Raw genomic sequence first — 14910 nt, 5'->3', positions numbered from 1 at the left:
AATTATAAGAAAAGTATATTCCCTTGTGATACAATTGCCCACTTATGACTGAATATGATATGAGTTCAATGGAATTTTCTTTTACAAACGAGGATTATTATAAGTAACTTTGATTAATTTCAAAATCAAAATCTTGCGAAAAAAAAACGCGGTATCCGAATGTTTTTAGTCCGAAAATATGGCATTTTCTAGTTTCACCACTAGATTTTGTTCACCACCAAACGATGCATAAGTTCTTTTCTCCTTATTACAACGAACATGCCCATTTGACGATAAATTTACATGCCATATTTAACAGAAACCCTATCTAACGACCCATAATTTTTTGGGCATGTAACCAGCACTATATCCAATTTTTGACCTTTTCAAGCCGGAATGAAAATTATCAAAAGATATTAATTAATTTCAGCCAGTGTAAAAATGTTGTTTTTCTCTTTTGCTGGCATATAAATGTTATTCACTCTGAATGGTTAATGTCTAGAACATGTAACAGATTTTAGGATTTTGTTGTTTTATTTATTTTTGTTTTGAATGATAGACGAGGTATATGCACTGAAATAATCCCAAACTGCACATGTCTTTGTGTTTATAATGTTGTTATCTAATTATATGTACTTAATAGATTGATTATTCGGAGTATGCACTGAAGAGATTGCCGATTGCGCCAATTACACGATGTCTGTGTGTGTACAATAGTGTTTTAATAGCATGCACTTAAAATATTGTTAAGACGGGGTATGCACTGAAAAAAAATCGCCGAGTTCACCAGTTACTCCAAGTCAGTGTGTGTAGAATATTGTTATTTAATAACATGTACTTAAAATATTGTTTAGGCGGGATATTCACTGCAGTTATCGCCGATAGCGCCAGTTACACAATCTCTGTATGTGTGTGTGTATTGTTGTTGTTTAGTAGCATGTACTTAAATGATTGTTAAGGCGGGATATGCATTGAAGAGAGTGCCGATTGCGCCAGTTACACAAAGTCCGTGTGTGTATAATAGTGTTATTTAATAACATGTACTTAAATGATTATTCAGGAGGGGCATGTACCGACAAGGTCGCCAACTGCGACAGTTACGCCAGGTCTGTGTGCACTGACCCGCAATACTCTGAATGGGTCACAGACAACTGCTGTGCTTTCTGCAGTAAGATAATAATTTACTCGTTTATCCCGTCTTTTGTGCTCCCAACGAGCCAATGGAATGGGGTTGTTGCAAAACACTTCCTATACTTGTACTTGTAGGCTAATGTGTGTACACTGCGTCCTTCAGATTTGTGAATATTGTACAAGTTTAGTGTAACGTGTACGGTAGCACGAGGAACTTATGCAGTATTAGCGAGTTTTTAACATAGCTGCAAAGTATGAGTGTTAATACACTTATAAGTACACAAACGAGGTATGATTCGCTATTGTTGTGACAACTTTATAGCAAAACTCACAAAAGCCTCGCCAGACTGATTTTCATACACACTCGTATATTGCCAATGCTAGACTGTCAATTAAAAATAGATTAATGCTTTTTTTAAATATGAATAAGGTATTCCACAAATAAGCTAGTTTTATGATAGCTTCTTTATCCTTAATGTGAAATGCTAATGTCTGATGATTATGTTGGTATCATTTGAAAGCTGAGTACAAATATGTAAAATACATTACCAAAAGTAATTGATACATAAAGTTATTACAGTTTTCTTTTTTTATATTTGCTCTTGATTTATCTAAATTTGAACGTAAAATGTCCTCTTGTAATTATGAAGGTCAAGACAACTGGTTTGATATATTATTTTCAGTACTTTTATAACATTTTCATTTACCACACACAAAACTCTTTAAAATAAAATCAACAATGTTATGATGCCAATAGGCATCCAATATTCACATATTTGTTTGTCGGATACCTTAAATATGTGTACATGATACATGTAGACCAGTCTTATTGTAAGAAGTATTTCTAAACATATTTATTGGTCGGATACCTTAAATATATGTACATGATACATGTAGACCAGTCTTTTTGTAAGACGTATTTCTAAACATTTTTGTTGGTCGGATACCTTAAACATGTGTACATGATACATGTAGACCAGTTTAATTGTAAGACGTATTTCTAAACATATTTGTTGGTCGGATACCTTAAATACGTGTACACGCTACATGAAGACAAGTTTAATTGTAAGACGTATTTCTAAACATATTTGTTGGTCGGATACCTTAAATACGTGTACACGCTACATGAAGACAAGTTTAATTGTAAGACGTATTTCTAAACATATTTGTTGGTCGGATACCTTAAATACGTGTACACGCTACATGAAAACAAGTTTAATTGTAAGACGTATTTCTAAACATATTTGTTGGTCGGATACCTTAAATACGTGTACACGCTACATGAAGACAAGTTTAATTGTAAGACGTATTTCTAAACATATTTGTTGGTCGGATACCTTAAATACGTGTACACGCTACATGAAGACAAGTTTAATTGTAAGACGTATTACGAAACATGAGCATACTTCTGATTAAAATTGGTAGCTGTACGGTGTGGCCTAATTTATTGATCTTCTTTTTCAGGCGGCGTCTCAAGCAGCGGTAACGGTAAGATAGTTATTATATTCCATGTTTCATTTATAATAAATTTGCAAGTAACTGATTGAAAGACAAAAACTAATGAACTGCATACCAACGGATGTTAATTGTAATTCCTCAGGTTTAGCATTGCCTTGTTCATATGATCGCCCTACCTCAGGACACAATAGCTGCATATACAAAATTATTACAAGCAGTAATAACACCTTAAATCTCAACATGAACTGAGGGACTGGTAATAAATTCCACAAACGCTCCTTTATACTGATATAAATATATCTCAACCTTTTTCTAATTTCTTATCGAATGTGTTGTTTACAAGGTCCTTTCTAAGTGCTTTTTACACTATTTGCCAAGTAACTTCAGTGCATTTGATGTGAAATAAATTTTAACGAACATATAACTGATTGAACTCATATCTGAAAATAATAACTATCTTTAGTTTACATTCTCTAATAGCGATGTTGATGTAGCCATAATTTGATGAATATTTTGTATCTTCCTGCAGCTGTTTTGCAACGATTTTTTAAGGAATTCTTGGCCTGAAAACATGTCTGAAAGAATATCGCTTTAGATTAACCTTTAAAAAGCATAAACAATTTGACAGTTTTGTATTTTGATCCACTTTTTCATTGTGGCGATTCTTTAACCCAGACGAATTAGTTTTTTTTTTACTATATGTTTTCCAGTAAAAGATTTATAAGTGAAATAAAAATGATAGTTTCAAAAAGTGGAATAACAATGTGTCAATGTATTTTAAATGAAGCCCGCTCTCACTTCTAAAGCAAACGACAGCGCACGCACAGTTGGGAAACGGTTTAAACGACATTATTTCCGAAATGACGTAACGTTGAATTTGTTTGAATCTAAATATTTTACAGCGTGCACGGACGCTTTGAGCAACTGTGCTGACTACACATTGTCGGTATGCTCGAACGCCGGTTACGCAATGTGGGTAACCACGAACTGTGCAAAGTTCTGCGGAAAGTGCAGTAAGTGTTATTTGATCCTACCCTCGTGGTACGCTCCAACGCCGATTATACAACGTGAGTAACCACGAACTGCGCCAAGTCTGAGGGAGGAACTGTAAGTGTTATAGAGTCCTGCACTCGTGGTACGCTCCAACATCGATTATACAACGTGAGTAACCACGAACTGCGCCAAGTTCTGGAGGAAGTGCAGTAAGTGCTATAGAGTCCTGCCCTCGTGTTACGCTCAAACATCGATTACTTCTGAGGGAAGTGCAGTAATTGTTATAGAGTCCTGCCCTCGTGGTACGCTCCAACATCGATTACACAATGTGGGTATCCACGAACTGTGCCAAGTTCGGCGGGAAGTGCAGTAAGTGTTATAGAATCCTACCTTCGTGGAATGCTCCAATACCGAGTATACAATGTGAGTATCCACGAACTGTGCCAAGTTCTGCGGGAAGTGCAGTAAGTGTTATAGAATCCCACCTTCGTGGAATGCTCCAATACCGAGTATACAACGTGAGTATCCACGAACTGCACCATGTTCTGTAGAAAGTTAAGTAACTGTTGTAGAATCCTACCCTCGTAGTAGGCTCCAACGCCGATTACACAACATTGGTATCTACCAACTGCAGTAAGTGTTGTAGAATCCTACCATCCAAGCTCCAAGACTGAGTACGCCTTATTGCTATTACAAAACTGTGCTAAGTTCTGCGGAAAGTGCCGTACGTAATATAGAACCCTACGAATGGTGAAGCCGAACAAACTGTAAATCATGTCCTAAAAATATGTATTTTCTCGCGCTGTTCCATAACGCCAATAATTGATGAAAAAAAAATGTTTCCGCATTTATATCATATTTATTTTTGATCATGCTTATTTTTCTCTTTTTTAAAAAATACCATTATTATATATTTATATATTCTGGTGAGCTGTGTTATATTGCTTGAATGTGTTAGAAAAATGAAGTTGGTGGCGGTGGACCAACTAACGCTGCGTTTCTCTTCAGGCTCTTCTTCCGGGGGCGGAGCACCACCACTACCAGGTAAAACATTTCATGACTATATATTAAATTTGTCGCCACTTTTTCTATATCCTTTTTAATAGCAGGAACATGTTATAAGTCACTTGAATTGACTTGACTTGAAATCGATATAGGTGAAACTAATAGAAAAAAACATTTGAGAAATCCTCGATTGTCATTGTCCCACACATAAATGCGAACACCAATAATGCTTGAAACTATTATTACATATACTACAGTTACCTTCTTTTACAGGCACAATGAAATCGAAATTAATTCATAGTTGGTACAATATTTAACTCCAACTATATTATCTTCTGTACATGTGTTTTGTTATTTTATTTGCAGGCATGACATCTCATACAGGTAAACTAATTCTGTATTTAGTTTTTTTCTGTATTAATAGGGTATATGCCTCCTCATTAGTATTTGCGTGTAGGCGATATGGAATACCTGTGTGAAATGATCCTAAACCTAAAATAGCCCAATGAGATATTTACGAAATAACTCATTCCTTCAATTTATATGTATTCAAAACAGGACTTTGCCGTTTCACACAAACTTGATTAAAAGTCAACCAGAACCATATCCAAACCAATGGTTTGTCTAGTAACACATTTCTGATTTATTTATATTGTCATTCTATGTGTCACTGACTGGCTGGCTGCATTTATAACCAAATAATACATTACAGTGAGAGTTTCATTTTGTTCAAGTGTTATGCACACTTAGATAACATGTTGGCAATGCTGTCACTGAACAGTCTCGGTCAGGGTGAGGCTTTGAGCATCATAGCTGGAATGTATTAAAATGCTCACTTCTGGAACGTTATAATAAAACTGAGTCTGATCCGGCTTCAGGGAGCTGTCAGGACACCCATACAAACTGCGCCGACTATGGAGCCTCCGTGTGCACTAACGCAGTTTATGCCACGTGGGTAACCCAGAACTGTGCCAAGTTTTGCAACAAGTGTGGTGAGTTGTTTGGTTAGGTGGCTTTGTTTGATAATGTTTGGCGTTCTTCCTCCATGCGTGTGTAAGCCAAATTGTGCAGCTGTTTTGCAACGGTTTTTCAAGGAATTCTTGGCCTGAACACATGTTTGAAAGAATATCGCTTTAAATTGAACCTTTAAAAAGCATAAAAAATTTGACAGTTTTGTATTTTGATCCACTTTTTCATTGTGGCGATTCCTTAACCCTGACGAATTAGTTTTTTTACTATATGCTTTCCAGTGAAAGATTTATAAGTGAAATAAAAATGATATTTCACTGTTTCAAACAGTTTCTTATTTGCAAAGATATTATAAAGAAGCAACAAGGCATTGTTGATTGAATTATCCGGCACATGTTGATATACACACGTACTCGTATTGTCGGAAGAAATGTCTTTTTAAATGCAAACATAATTTCAACTAATCTTTGGTTAATTTTTTGTCATTAAATTTGCGCAACTTTTTAACACAACAATAAGTACAACAAGTCCTATCGTAGGTAGTTTATTTAAATTAGGTTATTTTATTAATAAGCTTTTGTCTGCAACAAACAAATGTCTGCAGCATATCCGGAGAAATCTTGCTTGTCGTTAAAAGATGAGGATGATGAACATGGGAAAACGTGTCGTAAGGAAAGCCTTAATAAGCAAGAATGCGTAGAACGTATTTGGATTTATGTGTGGTGAAAGCGCAAATGTGAAGAACTGTACGTTCAAGTTGAAATGAAAGGGTTTAAGCGCTGCAGTAAGCAAGTGCAAAAAGTTCGAAGCCTATGTTTTAAAAAGTGAATCTTTATAATAAAAGCATCGATGAATGTTACAACATTGACATCCCGGCAAAAATATATGCAGTAAGTGTGTAAGCAAGGCCTACCTGAGCTCATTTGTCCGCCTGCAACATGCTATAATCAATAAGCTAAGCGTTTGTAAAGCAGTGAAGTTAAGCATTCGTTTTAGTTTCGTTTAAGTGTTTTAAAGAAATATCCTAATTCCGTTAAACTACCTACGATATGATTTTATGTACTTATTCAAACAAATGTATGCTAGTTTAACTTTTAATCACTTATTACTAAAACGTATTGCAAGAAATATCCAACATAACAAGGATCTCAATGACTGACCTACCACACATCTGACAATGGGCTGGGCAGTTGTCTTTTGACCCTGACGCCTACATGGCTGATGTACAAATGTCAGACGCGTAGGAAGAACAATCTTGTCTATACAAAATGATGCCGCTGTAGAATCAGAGACATAGGCAAAGCAAATTAAGCTTAAAGTGTATGCTGCAGCTGTAAAACTTTAAAGCTTATTATTTTACAAACAATCGATTTGTATAGCAAAATGGCAAGAGAAGCTTTGACGAATGAACACATATTGTATACCCATCATGCTAAGCAAACGCACTTTGCTAAGCTGTTTCAGGCGAAATGGTAGCATAGCTATTTGTTACCTAAAGCTTAAAGCCGGTTGGCATCAAGAAAGCAAATTAGTCATCAAATGCTTGTAAAGGAAGCGTGTTTTAGAAGTAACAACAATACAACATGTATCTTACCGGGTGATCTACCGGATGATACTCTAGATCCACTTTAAATGGAAATGACAAAAGTTTATAATTAAGTCCAGAGTCAATTACTGATCATGGACAATGCTTTAAAACGCGCTAACTCAATATTGTTTAATTAATTTATAAATTAAGTCTCTTATATATGACATATATCATTTATATGTTGTTTGCATGACCACCCCTGGATCTTTATGATTAACACTAGTAGTATCCGGTTACTTTACGCCCCTTCCTGTAAAAGCCATTGTTCACAACATGCAACATAAGGGAGGCAAATCGGTATATTTCTTTACGGCAAGTAGAAACTAAATTTTAGGCTACAAAAGCAACTTATAAATATAATAAGAAAGGTTTTTTTCACTTCGCACCGGTCAAAACATATATTGTCTCACTGACATAAAACGAAGAAGCCACTGCTGATGTCGAATAACTCAATTTATGTGCATGAAAGTGTCTTTCTCACGTCATAAATGTATCTACTCTTAAACTCAATGAATTACTTGGTCTTGCTTTGCTGCTGAATTTGAATAACTACACTAGAAACGTTTTATGAAAAACTGTCAAAAAAAGCTCCTTTATGCTTCATCCGATAGTTAATATACTGTGATATTTCAGGAGTTGTCAACACACGAGGCTCGACAATAACCGAAGGTATGTTATGTTCTTCTGATCTTTTTTTCAACAATAAGACGAAATATAAATGTTATGCTAAAAAAAATGGAAAACGTTTTTAAAACTCTAAACAAACCCGCCGCAAAATTGTAGAACAAACTATTTAATTGTTTAAGCTGGTCAAACTTAAAACTTTATTGATTGGCCAATATTTAAAATTCAATCATTATTAGCCAATCATATCATATGATAGTAAAAACTAGCCATACGAAAACCTTTGGATGAATACGCAAGATTTTAAACAATTGTTCAACAAGCATATAACACATGTTTGTATGATTTAACGAAACTGTCGCAATCATTTGCAGGATGCGTGTACAACGGTAACGTCTACCAGCAGGGCCAGACTTGGAAAGACGCCTGCAAGTATACCTGCAGCTGCGTAGATGGAGCATCAGGAAAATACCAGTGTCAAGAGCTGTAAGTATATGCACTTTCTGGCCCCGTTTTTCGAAATTAAGTCCCTTATAACGGGATAAAGCTTTACTCACTTTGTGTGTGGGATAAATAGTGTACGTTTTTACTGTAACAGTTAAAGATTTTTATATAAACCATTTTACTTTAAATCAAGAAAAACTATGTTTTAGTTAATGAAATTTAAAGTAAGTTATTTTGTTGAATTTAATATGATATTTAAAACTGCTATGCTTATGCTATTTAGAGAACTTGGGGACATATGTGAAAACGTGAGTCTAAAATCTTGTGTCTGTCTTAAAAAAAGCAAGTCCTGTATTTTTTCTTATTAATTTATTTAGTCAAGATCTATCTCACAAGGCAACAAGATGGCAGAATAAAACGTACACATGCACTCAAAGACTTAATTGGCATATGCAGTCCTCGTACATCGATGTGTACATATGTATCGACAATGCTTAACCGACAGACAGGTGCATTACATGGAACATGCCTTCTCGGCGTCACCAGAGGCAGTCGTAGTACATAGATATATTTATATATATATTTATCGGTATTTCTTTACCGACACACAAGTACGTTTAATTGAGCCTGCCTTCTCCCTGTCACCAGAGTCAGTCGTAGTACATAGATAATAATTATATATATATATAGCGGTGTTTCTTTACCGAAGCACAGGTGCGGTACATGGAACGTGCCTTCTCAGCGCCACCAAAGGTAGTCCTAGTACATCGAGATATATACGTCCATCGATAATTCTTTATCGACACACAGTTACATATATATATATATATATATATATATATATATATATATATATATCACCAGAGGCAGTCCATGTGACGCACCTGTCTCTGTCAGTAAAGAAATACCGATAAATATGTATATATATACATATTTATCGGTATTTCTTTACTGACAGAGACAGGTGCGTCACATGGAACATGCTTTCTTGGTGTCACCAGAGGCAGTCGTAGTACATAAATATATTTATATGCATTTATTTATCGATACTTCTTCCCTGACAAACAGGTGCGTTACATGGAACCTGCCTTCTCGGTGTCACCAGAGGCAGTCTTAGTACATAGATATATTTATATGTATTTATTTATTGATAATTCTTTCCGGCACACAGGTGCCTAACATGGAATCTGCCTTCTAAGTGCTACCTGAACCCCCCAGCTCCGGGCAAATGTTGCCAGACCCCAAGCTGCCCAACAGGATACAACATCCAGTACCCACCAGGCTACGTCGCGAACTAGAAATCGCATACGAATGTTACGTTTTTATACGGAATAAAGTTACAAACATTGTATCTATTTTTTATTTTTGTTAATATTGTGAATACATTTTGAATACAGGCAAAACTCTAATGTCTAACTTTGTTATCTGAATGTTCTGTTTATGTAGAGCTTTTTTCGAAAGTGTTTGGTTAAGTATGACATGGTTTGTTTTTCGGCTATCTCGAATGTATCCCAAGTATTTCCGTGGTCCCAATGATTTTGACATATTGCAGTTTGATTGTACATGAATTATTCGAACTTGGTCAGTTCTAAAGCACACTTGAACATGTACAAACATTTATTTGGGTTTATATATTAAACATCGTCAGTTTTATATATGAACGTGATAGGCTTGAGAAGACCTTCATTTCCATGTGCCAAACAAAGTTTGCAGTGGAAGTCCTTACAAAAATAAGCCATTTTGAACGAATACGTTTCAAGAAACATATATCTATTATCCAGGGATTGAAAAAGTTGCAAACTTGTAGTTTATCATTATTCCTGAAATCAGGATAAAGAGAGTTTAATTTCAAACTGTTGTACAAGGAACACTTTTTTCCTGTGTAAGGAATATTTTTTGCCGGACATTTTCAGTAGTAGGAAATGTCTTCAAATGGAAACTATTTCAGAACTGAAATAAGCCCCTTAACTCTGTTTTGTGCATGAGTCCCTAATCTTCAAACAGCCTATATCAACATTGACAATTACCAGCTGTAAATAATATAAATTCAAATAATTGTGACAGACACTCCGCACATTTATTTGGTAAGTGCATACTAATGACCCTTTAGTAATGGTTCAATATAGTTAGTATATACGTACCAAAATAAATGATATGATACGACACAAGTGTTTCGTGATCTACAAATAAACTGTTTCAATACCCACAAACAGGGTCAGTTAGTGCTGCTTCACCTGATTGAAATCAATTACGGCTGACTGCTAATTTACTGAAATAAATGTATTGGAACAATCGAGAAATACTGCCTTCTCATTGGACAACTAGTGGCCAACAATTTATTTTGGTCAAATTGTTATTAAGAATCACGAATAATTTCTGAACCAATGAAATAACAGTATTTTTCAAAATATTCCACTTTGAATTCCATATTGATCGACTTTTTACTTCCCGTATTTATTGGTTGAATCGCCAGTAATCAGTTGATTATGTGTTAACGTAAGCGTCATACTTCTATAACAGTGCTGTGTTTACGCAAGTAATTTTTCCTAGTGCAAATGATACGGTTCTGCCTAGATAACACTAGATAACACCTAGATAACACCTAGATAACACAAAAACGGCTTTGTTGTTCGACTGACTTTTAGCAATATACATGAATATTAACCTTTTAAACCTTTTCATATTATATTCGGTCGGACAATAAATCTTTATATTTTTTATTGTATTTAGCAAGCGACCTATTCAAATACAGGGCACAGGTCATGCGCTGAGCTAGTGGAATGTTTAACTTATAAAGTATACTTCTATGAATCGGCCGATTAGGCCAAAAAAAGTTTTTGTTTCTACTAACATCTCAAGGAACGGTAGGTTTGTAACAAGACTTGTTTTTACAACTTTCTTTTTAGGCACCGGGTTTCTGTACCAAATCGCCCCATAAAAGGGTATACCACTATCTTAGAAAACAACAATGGTTAACCTTCATGAACTGGTTATAACAGACACACCAATGAAAACTTTATTGGACAAAACAAGTGAACAACAGAGCGAAAAGCAAAAGTATTCTACATCTGGTGTTGAATTGTCTGAGGTAGAAAATTGTATTACTATAGAAGAACCTTATATACATAAAAAAAATCCGGAGCATGGATTTTGTCGGAATCTGATATGGCTTTGCCTTGAAATCGGAGCTAGTGGCGGTGGTCTCAATTCGCATATTGGTAAATTGATTGCCCTGCAACCACTACGAAACGGCTAGAAAATACGAGTTGTATCAACAAAACGATTTCTTAAAATAGTTGATTCCGACAACGATTTGATTGTACCACTAATTCTAATCGGGCTCCGCTGATATATAACGAAAAGTTGATTTCAGGTAACGAAACGAGCGGCGCATTGCAATGTTTGCAAGACGTGTATGACGTTGAAAGTTATTACTTATCAACAGCAGCTCTGGAAAATCCTTGTCAAACTCATGTAAAATGAAATCAAGACATTTCTTACATAGATGATTACACGTACTCTAACGGAAATAGTCGGAATACAACGGTAGGTGGTAAACGAAGCGTTGCAATTATGACAGTAGAGATAGTAGGGATGAATTGCCTGGATGATGGTGCTGAGTTGGGGCGAAAGGCCGGCTGTGGTATTAGACGTACAATGTAGTTCTAAAAGACTTGAAAAATCACTTCAGAGACGTATGTGTAGAAATGGGTTGTAGTGGCGGAGTTGTTATGTCGCATTTAAAAAAAGACGAAGTCGAAAAGTATGCTGTAAAGCATACAATTAGCCACGCGTGGAGAATCGGTGATACAATACTTCGAGCTCGGGCAGGACATGTGTCTCCTGTGCAAGCAGTTATACAGGCCGAAAATGGGAAGTTTCTGTTATATGGAAAAAACACAGACGTTTTACGAATAACAACGTGTGGTTTCAATGTTAAATGTGTGCCTCTCGGGGTCTTTTAAGACAAGGGTTCATTTGCAACATCGCAAAATTTTAAAGTTCAACGCATGATGCCAAAGATGGAAACTGATAAGAAATATAAATTGTATGAGTATTAAGGGTAAACTGTTGTTATTCGAAATGGTACATACGAGATTTATTGTGTGTTGTTATGCTGTAGCTTTCTTTTACTGGTTTGGAAATGTACCTTTGTCAACATTGACCAATATTACATTATGCATTTTTACATTTTGTAATTCAAGACATTGCACAATGCCGTCTAACTTGTGTAAAATAGTATGTTTTACTTGATGTAATGCTTTGTACTAGACCAAAGATGTAGTAAATAAAAAGGCGCTGTTATAATATGTGTGTTGAAGTAATTGTATTGATATCATTTAAAAATACGTCGGCTCTCTCACCTTCTTATGCTCTATTTAACACTATTACCATACGTAACCGTATAACATGTATACAGCACTTTTTTCTGCGTACGTATGAATCCCAAACTTTGTAAATAAAAAATGTATTTCAATTCTTTGTTATTTATTCCCAAATTTTCTAAATTACGGGTTTATATCTGAATGCAAATGCTTTATAGGACGTGAACATGCAACATACATTAAGGAAATGTTCTCTTAGACATTACCAAAAAAGTATACCAGTGGTATTGTTATATAAATGACATTAACATTTGTTACTATAAAAAACATGGACGATTCAGCGGCTAGGAATTCGGTCAATACTTATGAAAAAATTGCAAAATTAAAAAAAATCTCCTTAAATTAACATTCTTAATTCCTAAAACAATTATGTTTGTTACGGGGTTTATGCCCCAAGAAATAGAGAAGGTAGGTCGGAAAATCGTTTTAATCGTTTTGATATGCTGTGCTGAGCAGGCAGATGTGTATTTTGCAATGTCATCATCCCCTACTTTCATGTTGTTTTCTATGTATGAACAACTACAAAGATCTTAGTGGTGATGGATTATTTTATTGCTAGGTGCCAGCAAGCATATAATTTAGATTCGACGTTATCAATTCTGGTATTATTATTCGAATCGCGTTTGAGATAAACATTAATTTATTTTCCTAACGGTGTGAAAACTTTCACGTTGTTTTTGAATAAAGCTACATAGATTTTACAGTTTTTAAGATCAAAATGCATAGTTTGGACACCTTCTATGCCGTCCATATCAGTAAGAATATTTTCGAGGTTTTAGACACAAGCTGTATCAGATTCTTACTACACATGTATAATTGTTTACAACAAAGCGTCATTACTCGTGGAACAAATACTTTCAGGCTCTGTCATTTCTCTATCACTGTATACACCTAACACGTCGCCAGCTAAAGACAGTTTTGTGACCGTATTCTTTATAGTATCAGAGACGAACACGAGATCTTCCGTATTCGAACAGCATACATAATGCTGACGCAGAAAAATAGCCTCACCGTTATGAAATGAGAAAGTTTTCAACAGGGTACCTTGCAGATCAATCAGTTCCATCTTTTCCGGGTCAACAAGTGTTATTACCAATGCACGAAGCTTGTGAACGTAATCAAAGCCTCGACAATCAGCATGCACTTTGAAAAGTTCTTCTTGGTTCCTAGAGGCCAACATTATGATTTGAACAAACTTCTTATCTATCCAGAAAATGTAGAAATATGTCAAACTCCACCTGGCTGTTCGATCTTCTAAGATTTCTCTCGTGTGATAAAAGCCCTGGTTTAAGCCCTCTATAAGTAACCCCTCCCCTTAAACCGTGTATTTGTACACATCCTCTGTTAATTGATCTTAATCTTATTGCCTACATGTCTTATCAGATCACTAGAGCACTCACCCTAATTTATACAGTACTGAGAGTTTTGTTGGGCAAAATCAAGGATTATGAGCTAGCTTATAATGCAGTCATGACTAAAGTGGTCAAGGGCTTTGATCATGCTTTACCTGATGATTGGGTCCTTTTCCCCTATGAAACCTGCATTTATCAACATGATCGTGTGGTTGTGGAGTTCATAACAATTGAACTCACGTATTGTTAACATGTCGCCTAACTTTGTTTTTCTTCTTAAAGATTTAAAAAACGATTTTGTGGTATATCTTCGTCAAAAATTTATACGTCAACATAACATACTAGATAACCGTCAACAAGACATACTAGATTTACGTCAACATTACATATAAGATGAACACCAACATAACATACCAGATATACATCAATATAACAAACTAGATAAACGTCAACATAACATACTAGATATACATCAACATAACATACCAGATATAATTCAACATAACTTACCTGATATAATTCAACATATTAACATACTTAAATCAAGTCCACATACCATAGCTGATATACGTCAACATAACATACCTGATATAATTCAACATAACATACTATATGTACGTCAACAAAACATACTATATATGAACATCAATATACCCTACTAGATACACGTCAACATGACATACCTGATATCATTCAACATATCATACTAAATCTACGTCAACTTAAAATACCTGATATTATTCAACATAACATACTACATGTATGCCAACATAACATACCTGATGTCATTTAACATAACATAGTAAAGTACGTCAACATAACATACCTGATATAATTCAACATAACATAATACATGTACGTCAACATAAAATACCTGATATAATTCAACATTACATACTAAATGTACGTCAACATAACATACTAGATATACGTCAACATTACATACCTCATATACAGCAACATAACATACTAGATAAACGTT

The 14910-nt window shown here is 35.1% G+C and overlaps 1 protein-coding gene across 1 annotated transcript; it reads left to right on the top strand.

Annotated features, from left to right (window-relative positions):
- Nucleotides 1-1017: 1017 nt before the first annotated feature.
- LOC128244328 (CCN family member 4-like) lies at nucleotides 1018-9542 on the top strand. The gene is made up of 9 exons (XM_052962343.1): nucleotides 1018-1147; nucleotides 2575-2598; nucleotides 3471-3581; nucleotides 4570-4605; nucleotides 4933-4950; nucleotides 5445-5558; nucleotides 7757-7792; nucleotides 8122-8233; nucleotides 9363-9542. The coding sequence occupies exons 1-9, from the start codon at nucleotides 1018-1020 to the stop codon at nucleotides 9487-9489; spliced, it is 708 nt and encodes a 235-aa protein (XP_052818303.1). The 3' UTR covers nucleotides 9490-9542.
- The last annotated feature ends 5368 nt before the right edge of the window (nucleotides 9543-14910 follow it).

The sequence above is a fragment of the Mya arenaria genome, chromosome 8 (assembly GCF_026914265.1).
Source record: "Mya arenaria isolate MELC-2E11 chromosome 8, ASM2691426v1".
NCBI lineage: Eukaryota > Metazoa > Mollusca > Bivalvia > Myida > Myidae > Mya > Mya arenaria.
Note: the sequence above shows the minus strand (reverse complement) of the source record. Positions and strands in the feature narration are given on the sequence as shown.